General features: G+C 42.4%; 1 protein-coding gene across 2 annotated transcripts; it reads left to right on the top strand.

Annotated features, from left to right (window-relative positions):
• The first annotated feature begins 1387 nt into the window (after positions 1–1387).
• On the top strand, positions 1388–20105 carry TAL1 (TAL bHLH transcription factor 1, erythroid differentiation factor). 2 transcript variants are annotated; one of them, XM_074961781.1, is made up of 4 exons: positions 1388–1739; positions 8099–8518; positions 9878–9969; positions 16847–20105. In XM_074961781.1, exons 1-4 carry the CDS (start codon positions 1726–1728, stop codon positions 17263–17265), a joined length of 945 nt encoding a protein of 314 aa, XP_074817882.1. In that variant the 5' UTR covers positions 1388–1725; the 3' UTR covers positions 17266–20105. The 2 variants fall into 2 exon arrangements, with proteins under 2 accessions (XP_074817882.1, XP_074817883.1); XM_074961782.1 differs by lacking the exon at positions 1388–1739 and adding an exon at positions 4071–4568.
• The last annotated feature ends 3245 nt before the right edge of the window (positions 20106–23350 follow it).

The raw sequence follows: 23350 nt of genomic DNA on the forward strand, positions 1-23350 counted from the left end.
AATGCTGATTTCCCCCCCCCCCCCCCCCACAACTGCCGGCGAAACCCAGGCAGCCTCTACCTAGGGTGATCCAGCACAGAGACCTAAATCACCAACTATCCCCTCCCTCGTGCCTTTGCTGATCAACCAGAAAAGCCCTGAGACACACGCGGCCATCAACATTGTTCCAACGGGAGAAAATAAATGAATCAGAGTTGGGGTTTTAGTCTCCCAGCACTACACGGTCTGTTTCGCAGTCATTTCCCTGGTTGCTTGGCCATTCCGCAACTGTAAAAGGTACCACGTGTGCAACCAAAGCACGGTACAATAATGAACCAACCAGGGTGGCCTCACAGAGTGTACTTGATTGAGTTATTCACCTAGTTATTTCTTGGTTTTGTGTGTGTATTTGTGTGTCACGCTTAGTATTGTAACGGTGATTGTTTTATTATTCTGGTTCATTAGCGTTTGTGTGGGAGCTATGCCTGTGGGCTTGTCTTCGCTACATTTTAACACTTAAAGTGAATAGATCGGTATTTCAATCGAGGTATTTAGCACGTTTGTAAAAATTAGTGTGGACCCTTCCCCCACACGACGGATCCAGATTTATTTTTTACCCTGTGTTAATCCCCTTGATACAGCGCACATTGGATGGTTTAGAATTTAAAAAGCCAACGTACTTCTCAATGCTAGGGAAAAATACCCCCCAAATCCCTGCTGCACTCCAGCTTTCAAGGACAGGGATCATTTGTCACCTGATCTTCGATTTTGTAAAATTGCACTAACTTGCTATCTTGGCAGATCATTCTCTGTCAGTCATGTCTTATAGTTTTAAATAATAAGATTGTCTTCCTCCCCCAGTCCCTTCCACCACACGTTTCACAGCCCAGCTATATTGACCGAGCACGATCCGAGATGCTTTTGTGTTTTCCCAGTTTCAAGCTGATTATTTTCGAGGACTTACCTTTTATTTCTCTCACACACCCCTTCCCCACGATAAATCCCCGAGCCCCACATGGATTGCAGAGTTTTTTACCACCCCCTCCTAAACCTGATCAGATTAAATTAAAACTAGAGATCCCCCCCCCCATTTATGCCTGCAGTGAAGAAATATGGGGGGGGGGGAGAATCTTGCTTAAATGTTCCCTGTCAATTTGCTTTATTTACCCTATTGTCCTAGACAGCCCCCCTCCTCTCTCAATATCTCCAGCAATTTATTTTGGCTCATTAAATTTAATTAAGAACTGAGTAGGTGTTCCATATTTAATCAAAAAAATGCAGGGGCATAATAACCTCCAAGAGGACTAAAATAAAGAATTGCTATTCAAATGTGGGAAGTCATGGTGCATTTTTTATTACTCTTTTCTACAGTGTCTTTTTAAGAGCATCTAAGCACACACACACAGCAAAAGCTATAAGGCATGCATTCCAAAGTTATTCCTATGCATATCCCTGCAATAAGTTCCCGCTTTCCTTCGATAAAATTGCCAAATAATAATGAATCATTTCATAAATAATGGGTTTAGAAGCTTATCAGGGCAGGCGGGCCATTGCTGGGGCTTTATCTCTGTTGGCCACATTGCTCTAGTGTTCCGTTCTCCATACTAAATAGGAAACTGGACGTGATGTGGAATTAGATCCTGCTCCAGTGAACTACCAGCGCTACCGTAAGAGAGAGAGAGGAAGGAAAAAAATATACATAGCAGCAATGAATAGGCCACAAAATGGCTCCACTCACTTTTACCAATGAAAAGCAAATGGTGAGTATAGAGATCTATGTACACATAAAGGGGAAAGCGTTGTATTTTTTGCGCATTGTTTCCAGGGCTTCCTTTTGGAGAGAGCGCGAGCAGTTTCCCGTTTGTTGCGCAATATGGGAAAACGCGCAACAAAAATTAAAACCAATTCTCCGTTGTTCAATGGGGGGAGGCGCGGGGGAGGGGACGGCTCTTTTTCTTTTGGGGAAATTTCGTTGAGCAAACTGATCCCAAAAGCAGCCGGATATTTGATGCTGCAGAGAGAAGGCAGGATTAACAACCCTTTCTTCGGGGCAGATGCAGAAGCGAAGTATAAATATGGGTGTATAGGTCTGGGTAGGATTGGTTTTGTTCCGTTTAATCGGGATCTGGTTGCGCTATGGAGCCAGTTCGTCGGAAAGGCCCTGCTTGAATCTAGCTGGCCAGAAGCAACTCCCAAATAATGTTTTATTTCATTCTATTTTTGCTGTTGTAGCTGTTCCTGGAGGGAAATGAACTAATACTTGGATTAATGGGTACAAATTTCCCGTCAGATCCACAGTTTTAAACAAAGAATCTAGGACAGGGGTTAGAACCAGCACAAATTACGTAGGAAGAGTGGAATCTAAGACATTAAAATTATAGGGTTCACACACACACACACACCCCCATGTTATTCTAGTAACAAATTCACTCCGAAAGAAGCAAATTCAATCCGATTCTCTGTTGCTGTTTTAAAAGTGTGAAATATTATGAAGGCAAAGAGGGAAATCGGTTGGGGCGGGTTACTTATTTATCTTTCTACGGAAAATGAAACGATTATTATTTTTCTGCGATTGCATTTGAATAGGCTCGGGAAATGTGTGTGTGTGTGTGTGGGGGGGGGTTTGCAGAGAAATGCTCTGTGAAATGATCAGAAAAGAGAGCGCTTTGGCTAACGGCTTGTTGATAATTTTCTGTGTGTTTAGCTGTTACTTTGCCTTGTGTGTCTGTGAAGGGGAAAGGAAGGATGTGTTTAAAATTGCCGATTCTTTCTTGTTTTATTGTATTATGGCTTAACTCGTTGAAAGTGACCCCAAAAGGAAATATTTCCACTCCGCAATTTTAGAGAGAGAGAGATGTGGAATGGACAGACGTATTAGGCAGAGATATCGACACAGGTAGTTTATATCTCCTTTAGGGTTACGTCCCTTAAGCAGTCACAAATACGGGATTTTAAAAAAATCATACTGATTCATAATGAATGTTATGCTAAAGGAGGGAAACATTTCTATTGTGTGGGTCGGACTGAAAATAACAGATGTTGAGGATGGGATTCCATCTTAAACTTTCAGTGAGAAATTCGGACAAAGACTGTACTAGATACAAGCTTCAACCTGTGTATTCATCTCCGACTGGCTTTTAGATTTAATTTTTAGGCCCTGCACTTTTAATAGCATGTCTGCAAACCTGCAGGCATCAGTTTGAGAAATGCCAGCTGAAAACAAACACCCTGTTTTCAGCTCTAGTCCGGTAATACAAATAAATCGTTTGTTTTATTTCGACCTATATGTGTGATGGGATATATGGAGAGAGAAATCTTTACTTTATATATCTATATTAGTAAGGGGTTTGCATCCATGTTAAACCCCTTTATTAATAGAAATATATGAATATGAAGAACAAGATATTTACATATATTATAAATTTGTTATATATACATAATTAAAACAAAGTATTTATAAACGTTTATAATTATATATACATACACACATATAGTATATATTTAACGTTTTTAAATAAGTTTATAATTATATATCTATATATTATATGTGTGTGTGTATATATAATTGTAAACGTTTATAAATACTTTGTTTTAATTATGTGTATATATAACAAATGTATAATATATGTAATATATATGTAAATATATATATAATTTAATTAAAGGGAATAAATATAGTGTACATAGATAGGGTTTATTTCTGTCTATATACCCTATTAATAATATAAACACCCCTATATACATTGAAACTAAACAATATAGATTTTTAATGTGATATCCAACTTCCAAGCCCAATTTACGCATGAGGGGGGTTATATTTGGGTCCAGCCACCCCGTTCGTTAGTTGTGATTGGCTGGGGCGGGGGGGTGTACGGCGGGCATCCCTAGCCACACGCCTCTCTATCAGCGTTTGCTATCTTGATGTCGATCTCTCCGGCTCCAATGCGCAGTTGATCTAAAGGAACTGGGGTAAGAAATCTCCCCCCGCCCCCAGGAATTATTATCTCGATATGGGTTTCCTTTCTCCTTGTCAAGTCCTAAGTATCCTAGAGGTGGGAGGCGAGAAGGCAGCCCTGAGCCGGAGAGATCTTTTGCTGGAACAGGACACTCGAGGAGACAGATGTGAATGGTCGCTCACGATGCAATATCCCGACAGACCGTTAGAATCCTTCCCGGAGAGGTGGCTGGGAAAGGGCCAGCGCCCTGGGATTTTTTCAGGTCTTCCCTACAAACGATCTGCTTAACTGAGCCCCGCAGGAGCCAAGGAAATTAAGGTTAGAAAGGCTGAGTCTGGGATCAGATCTGCTTTCGGCAAAGCACCGGGCCTCCTTTATTTACACCAGCCAGGAAATGAACAAACCAAACTTTGGGAGGAAACAAAATGGAAATAATAATTCCTCAGCGTTAAATGCGTTTCCCGTAACGATACATCCATGTGTTTGATGGCAGATGAGACACTAACCCGCTCCTTGCCCAGCGGACGGCTCCTGTAGCCTGCCTGCCTGGGCTAATGGATAGAGAAGGCGCCTACAGATTGCTTTTTAAACAAGTGACTTCAAATGTACCGAACACATTTTGGATACGACCAGGTAGTATAGCTGCAGGACGTGGGTCGTTCGGCCCAAAGCCACGGGCCATTCTGCTTAAAACAAAAATCGACGGTATAATATGTCCCCAAAATAGGAAACATCAAATTAACCCGATGCTGCTCTCCTTACTCAAGACGGGGCCCCGGACTAGACATTTGTTTTGCAATAATATGACTACTTCCCATTGCTAGGCACACTTGATCAGACTCCACATCTTGGTTACAGACAAAGCTAGTCGTTTGAAATGAATAGGAAATCTATCTAATCTATCTATCCATCCCCATACACACACATCTATCTATCTATCTATCTATCTATCTATCTATCTATCTATCTATCTATCTATCTATCTATCTATCTATCTATCTATTCATCCCCATACACACACATCTATCTATATCTATCTATCCATCCCCATACACACACATCTATCTATATCTATCTATCCATCCCCATACACACACATCTATCTATATCTATCTATCCATCCCCATACACACACATCTATCTATATCTATCTATCCATCCCCATACACACACATCTATCTATATCTATCTATTCATCCCCATACACACACATCTATCTATCTATCTATCTCTCTCTCTATCCCCATACACACATCTATCTATCTATCTATCTATCTATCTATCTATCTATCTATCTATCTATCTATCTATCTATTCATCCCCATACACACACATCTATCTATATCTATCTATCCATCCCCATACACACACATCTATCTATATCTATCTATCCATCCCCATACACACACATCTATCTATATCTATCTATTCATCCCCATACACACACATCTATCTATCTATCTATCTCTCTCTCTATCCCCATACACACATCTATCTATCTATCTATCTATCTATCTATCTATCTATCTATCTATCTATCTATCTATCTGTCTTCTACTACGTTAATACAGAAACACGACATTCTTATATTTCTCAGCAAAACATTGCAATCATTGTATATAGATTAAGTATTACATTCTCCTCATGCAACGTTATATATATATAACGTGTGTGTGTGTATAAAAATATACACACCCGGTATATATTTCTCAGCAAAGTCATGGTGATCACTATGTTGCACGAGTAGAATTTAATACTTCGACTACATCTCCCTGTATAACAACATAATTACCACCATGACTTTGCTGAGAAATATACACGTGATGTGTGTGTACAGCAGAATGCCAGGGTCCCGTGTTAAAGCAATAAAATGTCATACAATGTTTATAGCAAAGTACGATAGTATAATGCTGTATATTTGTATATAAAATTATTGTAATGCAATATAATCACCACACTGGCCCTGCATTTTATAGTGTAATCATTTTTATATATTTCTTCTTCTTAGTTAATCATTCTTTGATTAAGAACAGGAGGACTTGTGGCACCACAGAGACTAACCAATTTATCTGAGCATGAGCTTTCGTGAGCTACAGCTCACTTCATCCGATGTAGCTCACGAAAGCTCATGCTCACATAAATTGGTTAGTCTCTAAGATGCCACAAGTCCTCCTTTTCTTTTTGCGAATACAGACTAACACGGCTGTTACTCTGAAACCGTTTTATTCAGTTTTATGCATCCGATGAAGTGAGCTGTAGCTCACTAAAGCTTATGCTCAGATAAATTGGTTAGTCTCTAAGGTGCCACAAGTCCTCCTTTTCTTTTTACTCTGAAACCATTCTTTGATTAGTTAATTTATTATAGGATTGCCTATTAGCGTTGTCTTGTAAGATCTGAAGTGCAGTTGACCTGGGGTAAGTGACCGCTCCTTTGCCACTGGGAGTAACCTGATTTATAGTGTAACCATAAAATGATTACACTATAAAATGCAGGGCCAGTGTGGCGATTATATTGCATTACAATAATTTTATACACAAATATATAGCATTATATTTATATATATATAAATATATATTTACATTATATATATATAATATAGTATACACACATATATGCAAATACTACTATCCAGTGTTTCAGAGGAGCAGCCGTGTTAGTCTGTATTCGCAAAAAGAAAAGGAGGACTAAACTGGTTAGTCTCTAAGGTGCCACTAGTCCTCCTTTTCTTTCTGCTATCCAGTGTGTGTATGTGTCCAGAGAGAAATATAATGCCCCTTTGAACTGTTCTCGAATTGGAATGTTAAAACATAGACTCGCTATTTCACGCTCTTTATAGCTGGTAGCCGTGATAAATTCATCTTCAAATCAATAGTTTCCACGAAGGGTGGTTGAGTTCAAAAGTGTAACCTGCGGTAGCAACAAAACGGTGTTTCCGTTGGAAATCTCGCCAATAAACACCTGTTTAGCCCTGTCCTTTTGTCAACATTAGCCGTAATAAAAAGAAAAATCCGAAGCTCTTGGTTTACCCTTCGATAAAAATGTTCTATTCTTTAAACACCATCAAGCCCACGTCTTCAGACCCTGGAGTTTATTCTCTTTATCTGGGCTGCAAAAAAATTAATGGAAAAGAAACTGATTCCAGCCGTGGCTAAGTCACCTGCCGGTGGAACAGCAAATGCTGGATCAAGGAGAAGATTAAATGTGAGGCTTAAATAGGCAACAGAGAGATATTAAGCTAAGGCGAATGGTGAAACAAATAGTGATCCCTGGGCTTCGGGGGATTGCACCAAGCCCATCTCTTGGCCACACCTGGCTCCGGTGAACCCTCATCTTTTTAAATACTGGGTGAAATCCTGGCCCCACGGAGATCCAGGGGACTTTTGCCATTGACTGTAATGGGGCCAGGATTTCATCTCTCGTCCTGCACTGGCGGAGAAGCCACCAAGGCAGGATTGTGCGCCGGCGCTTCAGTACAAATAGCTAAGCTCGCCCCTCTTCTGGTACAAAGCCTCGTTTGGCTAATTCTCCTGCTAATAAATCATTGCAGCGGGATTCTGGCTCCCAGGCCGGGACAATGGGCTCCTTCGCTGCCGAGGTGTGTTTGCCTGGACGCTGCTGTCAAACTAGCAACATCTGTCACCGTCACCTCTTCTCTGTTCCTTTTTTCCTTCACCCCCTTTTCCTTCCCCCCCTCTTTCCCCCCTCTTTCCCCTCTTCTTTCTTTCTTTCTTTCCCTCCCCCACTTTTCTTCTTCTTTCTTTCCATCCTTCCCGCAATCTTTCTTTCTTTCTTTCTTTCTTTCTTTCTTTCTTTCTTTCTTTCTTTCTTTCCATCCTTCCCCCAATTTCTTTCTTTCTTTCTTTCTTTCTTTCTTTCTTTCTTTCTTTCTTTCTTTCCATCCTTCCCCCAATTTCTTTCTTTCTTTCTTTCTTTCTTTCTTTCTTTCTTTCTTTCTTTCTTTCTTTCTTTCTTTCTATCCTTCCCCCAATCTTTTTCTTTCTTTCCATCCTTCCCCCAATTTCTTTCTTTCTTTCTTTCTTTCTTTCTTTCTTTCTTTCTTTCTTTCTTTCCCTCCCACCCCCCCCGCTGGACAGTCAGTCTGTCTCGCAGGGGTGCCTTCGGCTCCCCCCACCCCGCTCACCTCCTCTCCTCTCTCCCCCAGGACGATGGAGAGGCCGCCGGCGGAGCTGCCCCGCAGTGACCCGCGGGATGCCCGGCCCCCCCAGCCGCACGATCCGGGAGCGGAAGGCACGAGCGAGCCGGAGAGCAGCCGCGGGGGGATGGAGGTCCCAGGAGAGCCCCAGCTGCTGCTCAATGGGGTTTCCAAGGAGACCGGCCGGCCCTCCCCCGGGCCCCCCGCCGCCGCCGTGCCGGTGATCGAGCTGGTGCGCAGGGACATAAAAGGCCGCGAGGCGCCCGGCGAGGCGATGCAGAGAGCTCCGGGCGCCGAGCCGTGCAGAGCCCCGGCCGAGGCCGCCTGCGACGCCCGCATGGTGCAGCTGAGCCCCACGGCGCTTCCCCTGCCGGCGGCCGGCCGAGCCATGCTCTACAACATCGGCCAGCCGCTGGGCACCATCAACAGGTCGGTGCCCTGCCCGCCGCCTCCTGCCCGATCTCCCCGCCCGTCCGCCTGTCTGCCCCTCGCTCCGGCTGTCTGTCTGTCTGTCTCCGGGAGGCTGTCCGTCTTCTTCTGTCTGTCTCCCCACTCAGCGCCCTACAGCAGCACCCACGCCCTGTCCTATCCTGAGATGAAGCCTTTAGTACCGTTTCTGCAGAAAACTGCTGGATTGTTTCTCCTCTTGTGTCTCTCCGACCTCCCTCTGTCTTCCTGTCCTGCACGTGTCTATCTATCTATCTATCTATCTATCTATCTATCTATCTATCCTAAGTTCATAAGGACAGGAGGTTGTCTGGCAAAGGAACCTTCCTCTGTCTGGGGATGTAATTCTTGTGCCTGGATAATTGTGGGAGAGTTTGGATGCATGTAATTTTGCAAAGCAAAACATCTATTGTAGCCCTTGGAACAAGGGTAATTATATATATATAGAGAGAGATATAATATTACATTTTAATATGATTTTAACGTATGTGATATTATATATATATATTGCATACATTAAAATCATATTAAAATGTAATATTTTAAATGCAAAGGTGTAAATGTAGCCAATGCAATATTTATCTAGTGGGCAAGTTTTTTGTTTCCTTGAAAAAATCTCTCAGCTGTATGCACGGGGTGAGATGTGTGTGACCCTACAAATAATCATGACAGTGGGAAGGAATTGCTTCAGAATATGCATTGTATGCAGTGTGTATAAATAAATATGCCTACACCCTACAATGCACTTATATCATACCATTCAATTCCATTTTCTCTCATTCAATACAAATTAATAATAGTTCAGCATATGCGTGTTATAAATCATCTAGAGAAACCTGTTCTAGAGATCAGGTAGCCTCCTGTCTTAAAAGACTTGCCAGAAAATACACATGCCTGTATTAGAATTATATCACATTGATTGGAGGACCTGCAAATTTTTATCCTGGTCACTTAAGACCGATGTCTGTTATGCTGTATATGTAAATGTATGTATAATTTGTGTATACATGCTTGTGTGCGTGTGTGTTTTATTTATGTACTCTCACACATGCCTACTTATATCCTCAACTGGTATCAGCTGACATAGCTCGATAGATTTCAAAGTCCCTTTGATGTCAGTGGAGCGACGCTGATTTACACCAGCTGAGGATCTGGCCTATAATATCTAATAGTTCTTCTTCAGGTGGCCGCTGCACAGGTGCCCAAGGTGCTCCCCACGAGTGGGAATGTGCAGCGTTCATCTCGAAGAACCCCGGCGACAAGTGAGTACCCTTCATGAAGTGTGTCTGTGTGTTTTCCTCCTCGTTTTTTTCTGACCTTCCCTTTGCACCTTGTTTGCAGTGGGTTTTTTGGAGAGCCAGATACCTTCTCAATCTACAACAACAATAGAATGAAAAGAAGATCGTCTCCTTATGAAGTGGAGATCAGTGACGGTGAGAATCTTTTCTTCTTCCCCTGATGGTGTATATCAAGTGCAAAGGGATTTAGCCGGTGCTTAATGTCCCATCCCATTCCCCCCCCCGCCCCTGCCGCTCCTTGGTGACATGGGAAGGTTGCTTAGACCAACATGTGTTGGGGTAAAATACAAAGCAATAAAAGGATGAGGCAACCCTGAGATTCTATGATTCTCACTCCTACTGGCTGATAGCTTGCTTCTGTCCTGGTCTTGACTCCTGGATAGTGGAGCCAATATCTCCTACTCCATCTGGTAACCAGTCTGATGATGAACGACTTAATAATATTACCCCAGTTCAGCAATGCACTCTAGCAGGTGTTTAATTCCATCCCTATTCTGCAAACCACTTAGCACTTGTTTAAGGCTATGTCTACAGAGCCCATGCTGGCGTAGCCCCCTAGTGTAGATACAGTGTACAAGACAGAAGGAGTTTTTCTGCCAGGGTAGGAACGCCACCTCCCTGAACAACGTTAGCTATGCTGACAGAAGTGGTCCTCTGTCAGCATAGCTGCACCCACACTGGGGGTTTTATCAACATGGCTACATTGGCTAGGGAATGTGGTTTTTTCACGCCCTGACTGACATAGCTATGCCAGTATAAGCATTAAGTGTAGACCAGGCCTAAGTTCCATTGTAGTGAGAGAGACTTATATACATGCTTGAGTGCTTTGCTGAACTGGGGCCACTCTTCTGATGTGCCGTAATTGCAAAGACAGTTCAGAAGGTCACCAGATAGAGGTTTGCCTTCTGCTAGAAGCCCTGAAGCAGAGTTGCCCTTTGAAATTGACCAGTTCTGCTTCCAGACTGATGGCCCAGAGTTTAAAACATATTTTTAAAAATCTTTCAAAGTACGGAAGGAATTAAAAAGCCTAGGATATTATCTCACTACCTACCCCTGTGCATTGGTTTCAGTGGGAATGCCTGTGTGAGTAAACACTCCATGGGAGTATATGTTTCCAGTCAAAGGTCCTTAGTTTTTAAATCAAAGCCTAAAGCTCTCCACAGTGACAGATGGCTATATAAATGAGATGAAATGATAAAAAGAAAATACATTTTAAATGATAAAACATTGAAATCCACAAAAGCCAGAAAATTCAGTTCCCTTCATTTGTCTTTCTTTTTAGCTAACCTATCTATCTAATCTGTCCAGATAAAACCCCAGTCCTCCACACTTCAAAAGAAAATTGTGAAGCTAACATAATGCTTGCAAAACATCACTCCAGTTTCACTGCATTTATGTGCTACCCTTTCCCTCCATCCTCTGTCTGTTTGTCCATTTCTATTGTGAGCTGATTGGGGCAGGGACTCTCTCTCACCATGTATCTGCACAGCACCTAGCACAATGGGATCCTTATCTTGGTTGGGGCCTTTAGGTTCTACCATAATATAAATAATAAGGCTGAAAAATAAAAACACAAGTGTGTATCGGTGTCATAGAGTCTGAGCAAGAGTTTTAACCTTCCCGCTGAGTTTACTTGTTTTTAGCTTAGATGTTAAGTTTTACTTATATATAATACACACAATAACTGTTTAGATGAGCAGGACATATATTAATGTATTTGAAAGAAAACTGAATATGTATTTACTAGATAATGTATTAGATATATTCACTGGGCTTGATCCTGCGTATCCCAAATTAGTTGATTAAGTATTTGCAGGATCAGGCCTTTGAACTAGGATAGTTTTGTGGGCGTGTATCTCAGGGAGCAGACTAGGACCCTGAGCCTGCAAACACTTATGCATGTGAATAACCTTAAAGTTACATGGGTGAGTGTTTGCAGGCCCAGAGGGCCTGCTCCAAAGGCCACTGAAGTCAGTGGAAAGATCCCAAGGGGTTTTGGATCAAATTTATATTTAGCAAGTCAGGTAAATAGGGCAAAAGTGTGCCCCTAGACATGAACAGGCAACTTCCACTGATGTCAATGGTTCCTGTGTGAACATATTTGGATCATTATTAGGGATTTTACTAATCCGGACTGCCGCTGATACAAGAAAGTGTAATGTCTTCAGAACGGTTATGGTTTGTCTGTCAAGGAGTATTTCATATCTGACAAGATTTGCAACATGGGGCATCTGGGGAAAAAAACAGAGACATTAAACTAGGAGAGCTCTTTGGGAGATAGAATGGCAAAATAGGCCTGGACTAGTTCTCCTAAATAGGGGCAGTGTAGGTATGCAAATTTCAGTTTTTGGATCAATGGCAGCTCTTAAGCCTTGCCCGTCAGTTCGATTTATGATCAAACCAGAATGAGCAGGCGGAGAATTGGCATTCACAGGGGCAGGGGACTGGACAGCGCATAAGTAAGATACAGAAATGACCAGTATGGTGGCCATTTTTAGGCCTCTCAGTTGCTTCCTCTGCCAACCACAATAGTGGCTTCATCTAGCATGTTTAAAACCTGCACTTAGAAGAAACTGATAGCAGAAGGGCCAGTCACTGACCCAGAAATATGTCTGAAGATTCTAAGAAAACAATATATATTGCAACCAGAGTCTCAGTAGCTCCTGATGTCATCTGGGCAAATTCTTCACTGTCTCCCCCGCCTGCAGCGCCCGCTCCTCTCAGCTTATTGGATCATGAATAACAAACCACCTGGCTTGATGGCTTTCTCCCAACTGCAGGGCTCAGCTCTGAACTGCACAAGCTGAGCTGCTTCAGAGAGGAACAGTTGTAAAGCCCCAAAAGTGACTCCAATCAAAACCCCTTTTCATGAAAATGTTTTGTCGCAGTGTTACAAAATTTTTGACCGCTCTCCAAGCCAGCTGCAAAATAAATACATACATAACGGTCACAAAAAGTTTTGAAAACTGATTGCAAAAAAATTCTGTTGGGATTTTGAAAAATTTCTACCAGTTCTCTTTTTGATTTGTATTATATTTAACAAATTATGTAGCAAACCCGATTCAATCTTCTGGTTTAATTACTGGACAAATTTCATTTAGAAGAATACCTCAGTTTTTCACGACCTATCCACAAAGCATCCTGTGTTATCCATCACTTCAAATCTTTAAATCAAGAGAGGATGACTGTTTTTCTAAAAGATACCTTTCTTCAGTTCAACCATAGTTACTGGGTTTGATGCAAGAATCAGGATTTCTACACCTGCATTGTGTCTGATGTCAATGCAGGAATCGGGGTGAAATTCTATGGTCTGCGTTATGCTTGATGTCATCTTAGATGATCACAGCATTTTAAAAAATTTATGAATGGATTCCACCAGCCCCCCAGTGAACTCAATGGGTATTCTGTGCATGCAAGATTGCACTGTTGGTATTTTAAATTTTTTTTAGGCTAGTGATCTCTAATATTTTCCCACTCAAATTCAAAAACAGCAAAAGAGATTTTGTAAAATTAAACAAAACCCTCTCTGCATGAGAATCTGATTTCCATGTTTCTTGATATTTTTTTTAAGCTTAGAGGAGTATGTTTGAGTCTTGGAATTGGGCTTTATAATAGGAGCACAGAGGTTATGTCTACACTGCATTGTAAACCTAGGTCTGTGGGACCTGCTCTTGTGCACTTGGTGTTTCCAAGCCCATGCTGGAGTGTTCATGCTGCATTGTAATCCTGGGTTTGCAATTGCTGGACCTGGGTCTCACAGCTGTGCTAGGGCACACATTCTGCAAGGTCTGCAGCTTGAGTTGCGTCCACACTGCAAAATGATAAGGCTTGGACCTGAGTCCCAGCAGGACTCGGGCTCTGATCCACCCCCCTAGCAGGGTCCTAGGACCCAGCTTCTGAGTGCTTGCTGACCCGAGTCAGACTCATTTGCATGTGGATGGAAAAGGGGCGTGGGCTCAAACCTGAGTCAGAGCCTGGGCTTAATGTGCAGCGTAAACATACCCGGAGAGATCTTTAATGATAGGCTAGCAGTGCAAATAGCTCTACTGTTGTCATTACTCGTGTTGTGGAATTGCCTGGATGCCCCACTTAGCACTGGGGACTCTGAGTTCAGGGTGCTGTACAAATCCAGTGTAAGAAACAACCCCTGGCTTTAAGACCTTACAACTGCATTTGAATGCTCAGTTATGGTGCTCTTTGGGAGTGGAAGAATGGCCTCATGGCTTAGGGACTTGACTGGGATTGTGAAGATGGGGGTTCTAGTCCTGGCTCTGCCAGCAACTCCCATTGTGACCTTGGGCAGGTCACTTTCATCTCTCTGAGCCTCTTGTTCCCATCTATAAAATGGGGAGGAGAGTGCTTCTGACCTTACAGGGCAATCATGAGAGTAAATTCATTCATTCATGCTTAGATGCTCCAGGGATGGGGCTCCAATAACTTGCCAGATAGCTAGATCCCCAAAGGAAACTGAAAGTTGCAGAATAAAATTTTTACTTAATCATGGTGATTCTTGCTCTCATGCACAGGGTTGAACTGATCACCAGATTTGGGTTCGGGAAGGACATTTTCCCCCCACAGCGCATTGGCAGACACCTTGGCTTTTTCGCCTTCCTCTGGAGCATTGAGCAGGGATCATCTGTTAGGATCAGGTGGGCGTATCCCACATGATCAACTTCCTGCATATGCAGGGGAGGGGGGAATCTGGGGTGGGCAGTGGTGGACCTCAGTCCTTCCCATTTTCTGTGGTTGTTCTTGTTGTTATTTTGGGTGGATTTATTTTTAACGGTGGAGAGGGGAAAGGGACTATTGTGCATTGGAACTGTGCAGCTCCTGGTAATGTGAGTGAGATGTGTCTGTTGCTTATACGTGGCTGATTTGGTTTGGAGCGGACAGTAGCTTGAATCTGTCGCAGCAATGACTGTGGTTGCTTAGAAGTGTTTCCAGTTGCAAAGCCCATGGAATGGATTTTTCTCGCAACACATCATGTGTCAGTGTTTTCTTTTCCCCAGCCAGCATTTCATTTCCTAGCGTTTGGGATTTCTGTCTTCTCTGATCTTGAGGGTGGATTTATCAGGAGGCAGCCGCATTGTACTAGTATGTTGCAACAATATTATAAGCGAGCTTCAGAGCACGTGGTCTATTATCCATTTGCTATAGCTGAACTCCCCACCCAAGGAGTCCAAGTGTATGTTAACAACCAAAACACGCCCAGTGGTTTGGTTGGGGGAGAGGGATAGCTCAGTGGTTTGAACATTGGCCTGCTAAACCCAGGGTTGTGACCTCAGTCCTTGAGGGGGCCATTTGGGATCTGGGGCAAAAATTGGGGCTTGGTCCTGCTTTGAGCAAGGGGTTGGACTAGATGACCTGAGGTCCCTTCCAACCCTGATATTCTATGATTCTATGATTAAGTGGGCACATGGTTAGAGCCAAAGCATCCCACTGGTGGGCACAAGCATTGGGTGATGATGGAACACTGGGCAATCTAAACAACTGACCACAGGCAGGTGCATGTTGATCAGTGACTTATTCCCACCATGATGCAGTAATCAGACAAGGGGTTTCAGAATGTAAGAGTATAGCGTGTGGTCATGTGCTATACAAGGCCATGTGATCTGTCATTCAATGTCACCCCCATAGATATTATACCTACATTGGCCCTTGGTGTTGTGCTTTTCCAGGCATGCACAATGTCTCTCATCTTTATAGTGGTTTTTGCCATGGCAACCCTTCCAGAGGCTCGTGAGGTCTCCTGCTAGGTCCCTTCAATAACAATTTATGAAAGCAAAATATATAGTAATAATAATATACTCTGTGAGTCCTATTTGGATAGATATTGCACTGTCCAATAGTTGGAATGAGTACCCGCTTGTACATACTTCCACTGGTCCAGGGAAATGGGATTCTGAGGTTGCACTCCGACCTGGATCTTATGCATGGCAGGACCTGCTCATAAATCCTTCCTCTCCATGCGTACAACCCCACACCAGTAGGCGTTATGATCACACATGGAAAGGAGAAGACACAGTCAATGTTGGTATCTATCTGGTCTTCCAGGACGTCACCTGTTTTACCTCAACACATTCATTCTAAAACTGGCCATGGGGTAAAACTCTAGCAATTTTAAATGGACTTCACTGCTTGCCCGGCTAAATTAACATCAGTATTTTGTTGTCGTTTCCCCTCCTACAAAAATAAATCAAAATAGAATCAGGTTGAGGGTATCTACAGGACAGGAAAAGCATGCTCAACCACAGCATCATTGTCGGGCTCTCCAGCTGCTCTGCCAACATTCCACAATGCTGACCTGAAGAGACAGCTTCTAAAGCTGATAGGGCAGTTCTGGGATGATTTGATTCCTGGTCTCCATTCAGAATTCCAACAAAGGCACTCATTTTTGTTTGGTTGGTTTTGGTGTTGGGTTTCTTTTTTCGTGGGAGGGGGGCTGGTTTTGTAATGTGGCTACCTGTTCCCAAGGAATTGGGCTGAGTACCAGCAACTCATTTCACATAGGCCATCCAATGGACACGTAACAGTTTTAAGCTCCCTACCAGCTTTGGGTGTGTATCAAATAGATGATTTAGACGAGTGTCTGCATCCTGACCATAGAACCACTAAAACCTCTGCTCTCTCACGTTGTCTCTTGTCATATCTGTTCTGGCCAATGTTAAGAGAAGTTAATAGAGTATAAAATATAAGGCAGTTGCATGAGCTACCCTTGTACCAGTCCTTTATCACTGGGATATGATGAAAGCATACAGCCTGCTAATCACATATATGGCCTAAGCTTTCAAACTTAGCTGACTTAAAGTTAGACGCCTAAATAGAAATGACCTGATTTTCAGCTCCCATTGGCTTGAACGGTTCTAAAAACCAGACCACTTCTGTTGAGATACCTACCTAGGGAAGTAGGTGCCAAAAGTTAGTCAGTCACATTGGGAAATTTTGACCATTAAGTGAAATGATAAATAATCTGTTTAATGTTACCCCTAATCATGCCCTATTGTAATTTCAGGTCCCCATACAAAAGTGGTCCGCCGCATTTTTACCAATAGCCGGGAAAGGTGGAGACAACAGAATGTCAATGGTGCGTTCGCAGAGCTTCGTAAACTCATTCCGACCCACCCACCTGACAAAAAACTGAGCAAGAATGAAATTTTACGTCTGGCTATGAAATACATCAACTTCCTGGCCAAACTGCTTAATGACCAGGAAGAAGAAGGAAACCAAAGGGGCAAAGTGAACAAAGACACTGGGATAGTCCAAGAGGATCTCCTGCAGGACATGTTGTCTCCAAACTCTAGCTGTGGAAGCTCTTTAGATGGAGCAGGTAGCCCGGATAGCTTCACAGAAGAACATGAAACATTAGATACAAAGCATACAAGGAGTCTCCATCACTCCATTCTTCCTGTAGAAGGCAATGCCCAGCGATGATGACCTTACAGATCACTCCTAAAACACAGAGGGGAAAGTAAACCCTCAGTCTCTGGGTCTTGGAATTACACCCTATTTTCCCAACTGTACATCTCCAAAAAGAAAACAGGAACTTGAGCTCGTCAAGTTCTCACGCCAATATTTCTAAAGGTCACAATCCCTGAACTAAAATGACAGTGAGTTGATGGAGAACAAGACCAAATCAAGTGGACATTCAACATTTAGGTACTTGATTGGATGGAGACAAAAGTCATCTTATTGTACATATTGTTCATGGATGTAATGCTGGGTGGGGGGAGGGAACATTGCTGACACCTCTTCAATATCAAGTGATTTGATGATGATCTCTTGAAGCAGAATAATCATGGATCAGAAACAGGCAGCAACTCCCTCTTTCACTGCCAATGGAAGCTACATGTCCTTTCCATTTGCATGTGGCACTTGGAAACGACCAAAATCTCTTAACAGTTCTGCAGCATCTCTCCAAACCATTCTGATGACGTATATGCAACTTGTTGGTGTGGAAGCTAGGGCAATGCCTTCTTGTTGTCCAAGAGCTTTTGACTGTACCTTTTTAAAGAGCTGAAAAATGCCTCCCGCTAAAGAACTATTACAAGGAACGAGACTTTTTTTTTTCAAAAAAGCCCAAAACTGTAGCCTAACTTTGGATTGTTTGAGGTGTTGTATTTATGATGTGGAATTACTTCTGTTTAATAACCGTCATGCAGTATCCACTGAATGAAAAGGTACATAGATGTTTTCTTCTTTCTTCCCTCCCAACTACTGTGCAATGGCTGAAATCGTGGCCCCGTTGAAGTCTATGGGTATCTCATCATTGGCTTCAGTGGGGACATGACGTCACCCAGGGATTACACATTTCAGTATGTGTGAGTGGGAATTTTCCTTGCAATTATCATCCTGGTATTTTAGTTAAAAACAAAGGCAGTGATGGAATAACAAATTGTGTGTGTGTGTGTAGAAGGGATATAAAAGAGATTTAATTATGTGCTTTGGATTGTTGGGTTTTACCCATCTGGAAAGGATGGTTATTTAACTCCTCCCCACCCCCCGTCTGTTCATTAGCCCCCCGATTTGATCTTACCTCTTTGTCTACTTAAGACTTCCGCCGGAGCCTGGTCTGCACAAGGTTGTGGATATCTCTAGAGTTCTCAGAAGCAAAGCAGTCACCCTGGGCTCTGAGACTCACAGCCGCGGTTTTGTTCTTGTTGTGTAGATTTACACTGAGAGTCAGTGCTATTAGTGACACATACAGCAATTCCCAGGCATGCAGACGTACTGTAGGTTGGTGGCCACATACAACCAGATCACTTTGAAACAGAAATTGTCCTCCATCTGGAGATGTCCACTGAAGGACACTTTAAAAAAAGCAGAGTACTTAAAAAACGTGGGCCAGATTCTCAGCTGGTGTAAACCAGGGTCATTCCATTGACTCCCATACTATGCCTGTTTACACAGACTGAGGAGCTAGGCCCTGCATATCCCATGAACAGCAGAACCTACATAGGACTCTCTCTTTTTCCCACTTGCTAATGATTGACAGAGCAATCGCACCAGAACAAACTATCTCATTATCCACTTGCTCGGCAGAGATTCAGAAAAATCCACATGATGCGAGAAAGCCCCATTCTTTGTAAGGGAAAATAATTAGAATGAGTACACTTTATACAACCCTGTCTCTTATTTATTATAGGTGTTGAGGTACAAGGTAATGCAGAGACGTCCGTGTGTGAGCATTTAGAGCCATTAGTTTGCCTGTTGGAAAGCCAGGTTGACCCTATTTTTATTGTAGGGTACCGTCACTTCTTTTTTTTATGCCCGTTTATGAGAATGGGTCGATACTATCTTGGAAGTAATATGAGCGAGGCTGGGTTCTCTCAGTGTTGTGTGTGGGAATATTAAGAGGGTGTACCACCTTGCTGTGAGTTCCCCATTGATATTTTAAGTAAATGGTCTCAGAATTCACCCCTATGCAGAGGGCCAGTACATTGCACCTATAAAGTCCTCAAATGGGGCTCAGGTGAGACTTACATTATGTGGGGCATTACAGGGTCAGTTTCACCGTCTGGTATTATCTAAAGGCCAGATCTTGCTCCAAAGGGAGGTGTCACTGACTTCAATGGGAATAGGGGCTAGACCTCAAAACTCAGACACTGGCAGAGGATGCGTTCTGTGATGGGGGGAATACATAGGGGAGTAAGAAATTGGAACTTGAGCCTGAGAGATGCTGAGGACTCTCAGCTCCTGCAGGGGGCGCCCATCACTTTGCAAGATCCGGGGATCCGTAGTCTCTGGGGGAGGAGGGAGAGAAATTTTGTTACAAAGATAAAGTGTTATTACATTTTTAAAGGGATTGAAATAATAATGATATTTTACCCCTTTTTGGGCAGATATTCCAAGACAAGTCATTTAAAATGTTAGAAATCCTCCCCCCCCTTTTTTTTTTGAAAGGAAGACAAAATGGTACAATTTATAACCCTTTTACAAAACACATATATTTGTAGCCTCTTAGCAGAATACAACTTAAGTATAGCTGAGGTATGTATAGTTGTACTTTAATTGTGATTTGAATGGTACATCTCCTATTTCTCCGGCTCTTCTTCTGCCTGCTCTATGTCTTGGTGTATATAACATCATCCCATTTATGTTTGGAATCAGCACTTTCGGTCAGTGTTGTACTCTGTGATGAATTCTTTTCTTTTCTTTTTTTAAAATTCCTTTGGTTTCTGCATTTTTCTGCAGAAGTTAAGTAACCAGACCTGGTACCCTTATTATCTTTGTAAAGCCGATTAGGCAACCCACTGTGGATGTGCTATTTAGAAAACACATTTGTTGTAATGTGTGTGTATATATAAATATATATATAATGAATATATCGAGAATATTTCTAAATAAAGTTTTACAAATCAGCCTCTGCTCTTTTTTCTTAATGCTTGTCATTCAGTATTTTTTTCCCCTCCATTTTCAGGAGCTGTAACTGCAACCTGATGTCAGTGGGTGTTATAACTGATGATGGGAGTCAACTGCAGTCTCTTTAGCTCAAGCTGTAGGGAGTCCAGTACTGCCAACCTCAAGCATGAGTGTAGCTTTAAAAAAATAAAAGGCAAGATTGACTTAAAAATCATGAGATCCTTTTAACAATAATAAAACCTGTTCCTTTTCTCTGCCTTTTCCAGCTCTTCTCTGCAACCAGGAGGGCTAGAATTTCACTTATTTTCAAAAATAAAAGCTGAGATTCTCTTGCCACCTCTTGATTCCAAGAGCTGGGGATTTAAGAAAAACACCGAATAGCGTGAGACACACAAAAGTTGGCAACATGGAGACTCATGCGATTAGTTGTGGTGGTCATCATGCTACATTTAAGTGCAACATGTTGGACACCAGTGGCTCTGACACTGACCTGGGCTTGAGGAGATTTGGGTTCAAATCCCAGCTCTGTCATGTGCCTCCCGTGCCTCAGTTTCCCCATCAGGAACTAACAATAGTGACTTTCTTTGTACTGTGCTTTGATATCTGAAGATGAAAAGTGCTATATAAGTTGTAGTTATTATTGTTCTATTTCCAACTTCCATGATTCAGCCAACTCCGATGATAAATATTTTGTGTCTCTTAGCATGAGCAGAGAAGGGGAGAAATCCTACACATAGAGAAAGAATTAAATTAAAAGCGAAGGAAAGAAGGATAATAGGAAGGGGGGAAGGTGTTAAGGGACCCCTCCTGTTTTAATGTGCTCATTTCGAACGTGTCCATTGTGATCGAGAGCAAATTAGCTGCGTTGCTTGACTGCTAAAAGTTCCCATTGGAGAAAAAAACTCCCCCTTCACATGTGTCCTCACCTCTTATTTATGAAACAAACTGACATTATTTTAACAATGGAGAAAATGGCGTTGCCATCCTATTCTTGAGTCTCTGCGATGAGGGCTCAGTGGAGAGAACATAAGAACGGCCATACTGGGTCAGACCAAAGGTCCATCTAGCCCAGTATCCTGTCTTCCGACAGTGGCCAATGCCAGGTGCCCCAGAGGGAATGAACAGAACAGGGAATCATCAAGTGATCCATCCCCTGTCGCTCATTCCCAGCTTCTGGCAAACAGAGGCTAGGGACACCATCTCTGCCCATCCTGGCTAATAGCCATTGATGGACCTATTCTCCATGAATGTATCTAGTTCTTTTTTGAACCCTGTTATGGTCTTGGCCTTCACAACATCCTCTGGCAAAGAGTCCCACAGCCTGATGGTGCGTTGTGTGAAAAAATACTTCCTTTTGTTTATTTTAAACCTGCTGCCTATTAATTTCATTTGGTGACCCCTAATTCTTGTGTTATGAGAAGGAGTAAATAACACTTCCTTATTTACTTTCTCCTCACCAGTCATGATTTTATAGACCTCAATCATATCCCCCTTGGTGTCGTCTCTTTTCCATGCTGAAAAGTCCCAGTCTGATTAATCTCTCCTCATATGGCAGCCATTTCATACCCCTAATCATTTTTGTTGCCCTTCTCTCTACCTTTTCCAAGTCCAATATATATTTTTTGAGATGGGCGACCACATCTGCACACAATATTCAAGATGTGGACGTACCATGGATTTATATAGAGGCAATATGATATTTTCTGTCTCAGTATCTATCCCTTTCTTAATGATTCCCAACATTCTGTTCGCTTTTTTGACTGCCGCTGCACATTGCGTGGATGTTTTCAGAGAGCTATCCACAATGACTCCAAGATCTCTTTCTTGAGTGGTAACAGCTAATTTAGACCCCATCATTTTATTAGTATCGTTGGGATTATGTTTTCCAAAGTGCATTACTTTGCATAATGAACTGAACTTCCATTTAAACAAAGTCAGCCTTTAGAAATGCTTTAATACATGAGGAGGGTAATTGCTTTTTAAAATATATCATTATCAAGTGATGTGTAGAAATAAATACTTTTTAAATGGGTGAGCCTACAGCACTTGATATAAAGCACTTACAAACTAAGCTACATACAATTATTAACTCTAGGTGTGTGTGTGTGTGTGTGTATAAAAACAGCCATACTGGGTCAGATCAATAATCCATCTAGCCCAGTATCCTGTCATCTAAGTGTGGCCAGTGCCAGAGGCTTTGTAGAGAATTAACAGAACAGGGCAATTTATAGTGATACACCTCTGTCATCCAGTCCCAGCTTCTGGCAGGTGGAAATTTAAGGACACCCAGAGCACAGAGTTATATTCCTGACCATCTTGGAATATCCACTAATGGACCTATCCTCCATGGACTTACCTAACTCTTTTGGCCTTCACACCACCCCCTGGCGAGGAGTTCCACAGGTTGACTGTCTGTTGTGTGAAGAAATGCTTCCTTTTGATGGTTTTAAACCTGCTGCCTATTAATTTCATGGGGTGATCCTTGGTTCTTGTGTTATATGAAGGGATCAATAACATTTCCTTATACACATTCTCCACACCATTCACACTTTTGTAGAGCTCAATCATATTCTCCTTATGCGTCTCTTTCCTAAATCGAACAGTCCCAGTCTTTCCTCGTATTGAAGTCATTCCATACCCCTAATCATTTTTGTTGCATTTACAGCACAGCTCATTTTATAATGGCTAGTATCACATGCATTCTGTGGTGTAATCTTGCAGTGACATGGACTGGACTAGCGATATGTCTTTTCCACTTCCACTTTCTATGATCCTATAATAATTTGTTTGATTAAAAATAGTATTCTTCTATTAGCCATTTGCAGCAAATTATCTAAACAGGCTCCCTGGATTTGTATACTTTCCAGAAAGCTCATTTTAAAAAAGGATACCTAATTTTAGTTTTTCTCGGTGAAATTCACCATTTAGCAGCAAGAGGTCTATGCACCCCTTAAGCATCCAAAATAGGGCACAGTTGGGACTGAAACAGAGCACAGCACTCTGAATATGCTGATCTTCACCTTCTGAGATCAGCTGGCAACACCCTGAGGAGCTGGGCCAGGCGGTGTTCATGTTCTCCTCTTCACTTTAAACAGTTGTCCAAGTTGGTTTTTTTTTGGTATGAGAGCTCACTGGCCTGCGGAGGAGACGTTGGCCT

This window comes from Natator depressus, chromosome 8, assembly GCF_965152275.1.
Source record: "Natator depressus isolate rNatDep1 chromosome 8, rNatDep2.hap1, whole genome shotgun sequence".
In the NCBI taxonomy this organism is placed as follows: domain Eukaryota; kingdom Metazoa; phylum Chordata; order Testudines; family Cheloniidae; genus Natator; species Natator depressus.

What these genes read in the sequence shown, in the direction of transcription:
- TAL1 (XM_074961781.1), top strand. An exon ending in CCGCTGGGCACCATCAACAG is followed by an intron (nt 8,519 to 9,877) that starts GTCGGTGCCCTG and finishes CCTTGTTTGCAG; the next exon opens with TGGGTTTTTTGGAGAGCCAG. An exon ending in TGAAGTGGAGATCAGTGACG is followed by an intron (nt 9,970 to 16,846) that starts GTGAGAATCTTT and finishes TTGTAATTTCAG; the next exon opens with GTCCCCATACAAAAGTGGTC.